Raw genomic sequence first — 4,975 nt, 5'->3', positions numbered from 1 at the left:
GCATGTTGAAGTAGCTATCGAGTACGCGAGGACGATTGAAGACTTCGACGATCTGGTTGACTCACGAACTCTAACTCTTCACTGCCTTGGGCCAAAGCCTTCTACTTTCATTCTGCGAACCATTGAAATTGAAGAAAAAAGGTGTCAAATTCGTCATTGCTACTCCTTTTCTCTCCCTCTTTTTTTTTTTTTTTTTTTTTGACAGGTGTTTTGTTGCAAGGATGACGACCAAATTTAACAAGGGGATGTATGCGAAGATGAGGGGTAAGAAGAACAAGCCCCTCTCCAGCATCGGGAAGAGGACAGTACGGGTTGTGGAGAAATGTGTCTCCGCTACTCCTCCTTCCCCGGTCACTGAGCCCTCGAGGATGGCCTCCCCGACTACCTCGATGGAAGAAATCACTCCTCTTTGGAAAAGGCCCTAGGTGGAGGATAAGGGAAAGGACAAAGCCAATTCTCGGTCGTCTTCTGTTTTTGACGATGCTGGCCTTGGATTGTCGATGGCACAGGAGTCTTTCTCTATTGAGGAGCTAAAGGTCTTCTTGAGGGTGCCCTCTCATGAGATTGTGGGTCATCACATCCATAAACTCGTTCAGGTATTGTACTTATGCAATTTTTCCCTTTTCTTTTTCTTTCTCCTTTTGCGTCATCTTGAGTGTTGGATCCAATTCTCAGGTGCTAGGGGAGAGTCTTCACATCACTTCTGAATACCTTACTCACGAAGCCAAAATTGCTTCGGCAGTGTCCAGGGTGGAGGCTCTGGAGGCAGAAAATTCTAAGTTGAAGAAAGATATAATTGTTGTTATGGACGAAGCCAACACCATCAAGGAGAAGGTCAAGGCTTTAGGGGACGACTCCAGAGCGGAGAGACAGGTCACACAGGAGAAGGATGAGTAACTCCAGGCTGCTAAGGAGAAGCTGAAGACCATTGCCGCCAAGGCCGTCGTGGCTTTCCAACAAAATGAGAAGTACAAAACTGTACTCTTCAGCTGGTACTACAAGGGCTTTGAGCTCCTTTGTCGGTACCTGGTCAAACATCCTTCTGGAGTAGACCTCAAGAACTTGGACATGGAGGTAGTTGACCAGGAGATGGCAGCGAATGAGGCCTCCCAATCCACGACTCCTGCTAAAGATGCTCCTAGAGACGTTCATTTGCCCCCTCCTGATGGTGATGATGTAGCTACTGCCTAAACCTGCTTTGTGTTCATCTACATATATATATTGTTGCCTAGTGTGTTTTAGGCCTTTTTTCATTCTACTTTCAGAACAATGTTATTATTTCAAGTTGAGAACAATGTTTCTACCCAATGTTTATGGGCTTTTAATTATAATATTGAAACAATGCTGGTTGCCCGTTGTTTTTGGGCCTTTATTTTTATCAGGAATTCTATACTTGTTTTCGTTCTTGCCTTGCATGATACTTTGTGATTGCATGTGATCTGTCTGCTTCACTCTTTTAGTTATTTTTTCTGTGTCAGTAGCTTGCATTGATATTTTCATTAATGGGGCCTTGATTTGTCAGTAACTTATATCCGTCGAGGCAGAATTTTGTTACTTAACCAAATTTTCTGACTTATACCCGTTGAATGAATTTTGTTATTCTTAAGCTTCATTAGTAACTTACATCCGTCTATGGGAATCTTGTTACTTAGCCAATTTTATGGTTAATTTACATCCATTTTAAGGGATCTCGTCATTTTTGGCTTCGTCAGTAACTTACATCCGTCTAAGCGGAATCTTGTTACTTAGCCAATTTTTGTGACTTACGCCCATTTAAGGGGTCTTGTCATTTTTGGCTTCGTCAGTAACTTACATCTGTCTAGGCAGAATTTTATTACTTAGCCAATTTTTGTGACTTACACCCATTTAAGGGATCTTGTCATTTTTGGCTTCGTCAGTAACTTACATCCGTCTAGGCAGAGTCTTGTTACTCAGCTAATTTTTGGCTTTTAAGCTGTTAGGTTTGCTTGCATTAGGTCATTGGCTGAATAGTTCTTTTATTGCTTTCAAAAATGAATACAATTATCTGTTACATCTATTGGTGGTACTTCTTCAAGTGCTCAATGTTCCATGGTCGTGGCAGTTTCTGCCTGTCTAAGGTCTCTATGTGATAACTACCTTATTTAGAGTAATGGACAACCTGGTAGGGACCTTCCTAGGTTGGGCTGAGTTTCCCTTGGGCTGGGTCTTTGGTTGCTAGGGTGACTTTGCGCAGGACAAGGTCCCCTATGTCAAGTCGTTTGAGCTTCACTCTCTTGTTGTAGTACTCGGCCATATTCTGCTGATACTTCATCATTCTGTTGGAAGCTCCATCTCTGACCTCGTCCAAGTAATCCAGGTTGACCTTTAGTTAATCGTCATTGCTTTCTTCATGGAACGTCTCTCGCCTGATGCTGGTTATTCCCATCTCGACCGGGATTACTGCCTCGGTGCCATAAGTGAGTCTGAAGGGGGTTTCTCCTGTCGGGGTTCTTGTTGTAGTCCTGTAAGCCCATAAGACATTGGGCAATTCCTCCAGCCAGGCTCCGTTAGCGTCATCCAACCTAGCTTTAATGATCTTGAGTAGTGTTCGATTAGTCACATCCTCCGTTTGTCCATTCGCTTGTGGGTTTCTTGGGGATGAGAACTGGTTCTTGATCCCTAGACTTGAGCAAAAATCCTTGAAACCTTGACTGTCGAACTGTCGCCCATTATCTGATATGATCATCCGTGGAATCCTTGATAATGCCTCTGCTTCAACCCATTTTGTGAAGTAGTCAATAGTGACTATTAGAAACTTTACCTGTCTCTTACCTCAGGGCAATAGGCCGACGATGTCAATTCCCCATTGTGCAAATGGCCATGGGGAGGCTATCGTTGCCAGTCTCTCTGCTAGAAGGCGCTAGACATTCCCAAACCTCTGGCACTTGTTGCATTTCTTGATGAGCTCCTTCGCGTCCACCTGCAAGGTAGGCCAGAAGTAACCTATTCTGATAACTTTTCTTACCAAGGATCTAGGCTACCATGGTCTCCACAAACCCCTTCATGAATCTCTTCCTTAATATATTTGGCTTCTTTTTTGTCAACGCACTTCAAGTAGGGCATGGAGAAGCCTCTCTTGTATAGGGTACCGTTCAAAATCGTGAACCTTGCTGCCATCTTCCTTACCTTTGTTGCTTCTTCGACGTCCTGTGGGAGCCGTCCGTCTTGGAGGAAGGATAGAATTGGGGTCATCCAGCTGCTTCCACTCTGGACGATGAAGGTATGGACTTCTTCAACACCGGGGCGTCTTTGGACTTCAACCTTCAGGTCTATACTTGTCAGTTCTGCTTCTGACGATGAATGTTTCTCCAACTCATCTACCCCCATATTTTGGCTTCTAGGGATCTGTGTAAATTCTACCTGATCAAATTCTTGTGTAAAGAGCCTTGTCAACCTTAAGTACTTTTGCATCCTCTCCTCCTTTGCTTCAAACTCCCCCTTTATCTAGCCTATGATGAGCTTTGAGTCGCTTTAGAGGAGCAAGCTTTTTACTCCTAGTGCTTTTCCAACCCTTAACCTCGTCAGTACCCCTTCGTATTCAACTTCATTGTTTGTCGTCGAGAATGCTAGCTGAACTTCGTATTTTAGCGTCTCTCCTTCGGGGGTAATGATGATGACCCCTACTCCGCCCCTATTTTGGATGGAAGAACTGTCAATCTAAATCATCCATCTTTCCACCTCGCCTGTATCCCTTTCCCCGTCGGGGATTGTAAATTCAGTGATAAAATCTACTAGTGCCTGTGCCTTAATAGTGGTCTTGGGGTGGTATTCTATGTCGAATTGGCTAAGCTCTATGGCCCACTAGACCATCCTCCTGGTAGCTTCGGGCTTGTTCATGGCCTTCTTTATAGGTTGGTCTGTCATTACCATGATAGGGTTTGCCTGAAAATAAGGGCGCAGCTTGCGTGAAGCAACGATTAAAGCAAATGCGATCTTCTCTATCCGTGGGTATTTAGCTTCTGCCCCCTGGAAGGCCTGGCTAACATAGTAGACTAGAAGCCGCTTTCTGTCCTCTTCTCGAATTAAGGCAGCACTCACAGCTGTAGCTAACACTGCCAAGTGTAAATACAGGTTCTCTCCCTCTTTGGACGAACTCAAGAGGGGTGGATTGCTTAGGTATTGCTTGAGTTCCTGGAAGGCCTTCTCACATTCATTAGTCCAAGCGAAAGCTTGCTTTAATGTCTTAAAGAAGGGTAAGCACTTGTCTGTCACCTTAGAGACAAACTTGTTAAGTGCTGCCATTCTTCCTATAAGCTTCTAGACTTCTTTAATAGTCTTGGGTGACGTCATCTCAAGTATGGCTCGTACCTTCTCTGGGTTTGCTTCTATCCCTCTTTAGGATACCATGAACCCCAATAACTTCCCTGAGGCTACTCTAAAGGCACACTTACTGGGGTTCAACTTCATCTAGTACTATCTGAGTGTGGCGAACGTCTCTCTAAGGTTGTCCAGGTGAGTAAGCTCTTCTTTACTCTTGACGAGCATGTCATCCACATATACTTCCATGTTTCTCTCGATCTACTTGCTAAACACTTTATTCACTAACCTCTGGTAGATTGCTCCTGCATTTTTCAGCCTAAAAGGCATTACCTTATAGCAATAGAGCCCTTAGCTCGTGATGAAAGCAGTTTTCTCCTGGTCTTCTTCAGCCATCTTGATCTGATTGTACCCCGAGAATGCATCCATGAATGTTAGTAGTTTATGCCTTGCTATGGAATCCACCAACTGATTTATCCTTGGTAGAGAAAAACTGTCATTTGGACAAGCTTTGTTTAGGTCCGTGAAGTCCACGCACATTCTCCACTTTCCGTTCATCTTTTTCACTAGGACGACATTGGCGAGCCAATCTAGGTAATAGACTTCTCGAATAAAGCCTGCTGATAACAGCTTGTTGACCTCGTTTGTAATTGCTTGATTTCATTATAGAGCGAAGACTCATCATCTCCACTGAACA

At 44.1% G+C, this 4,975-nt stretch overlaps 2 protein-coding genes across 2 annotated transcripts; one reads left to right on the top strand and one right to left on the bottom strand.

Annotated features, from left to right (window-relative positions):
• Window positions 1–248: 248 nt before the first annotated feature.
• Window positions 249–1,259, top strand: LOC115962873. Its single transcript, XM_031081752.1, has 2 exons — window positions 249–596; window positions 676–1,259. Exons 1-2 carry the CDS (start codon window positions 501–503, stop codon window positions 895–897), a joined length of 318 nt encoding a protein of 105 aa, XP_030937612.1. The 5' UTR covers window positions 249–500; the 3' UTR covers window positions 898–1,259.
• A 1,091-nt stretch (window positions 1,260–2,350) lies between these two features.
• Window positions 2,351–3,348, bottom strand: LOC115965011. The gene is made up of 2 exons (XM_031084224.1): window positions 3,003–3,348; window positions 2,351–2,730 (listed from the first exon to the last, which is right to left on the bottom strand). The coding sequence occupies exons 1-2, from the start codon at window positions 3,346–3,348 to the stop codon at window positions 2,351–2,353; spliced, it is 726 nt and encodes a 241-aa protein (XP_030940084.1).
• Between the last annotated feature and the right edge of the window lie 1,627 nt (window positions 3,349–4,975).

This window comes from Quercus lobata, chromosome 10, assembly GCF_001633185.2.
Source record: "Quercus lobata isolate SW786 chromosome 10, ValleyOak3.0 Primary Assembly, whole genome shotgun sequence".
In the NCBI taxonomy this organism is placed as follows: domain Eukaryota; kingdom Viridiplantae; phylum Streptophyta; class Magnoliopsida; order Fagales; family Fagaceae; genus Quercus; species Quercus lobata.
The sequence above is the reverse complement of the archived record's forward strand: the minus strand, read 5'-3'. Positions and strand labels throughout refer to the sequence as shown.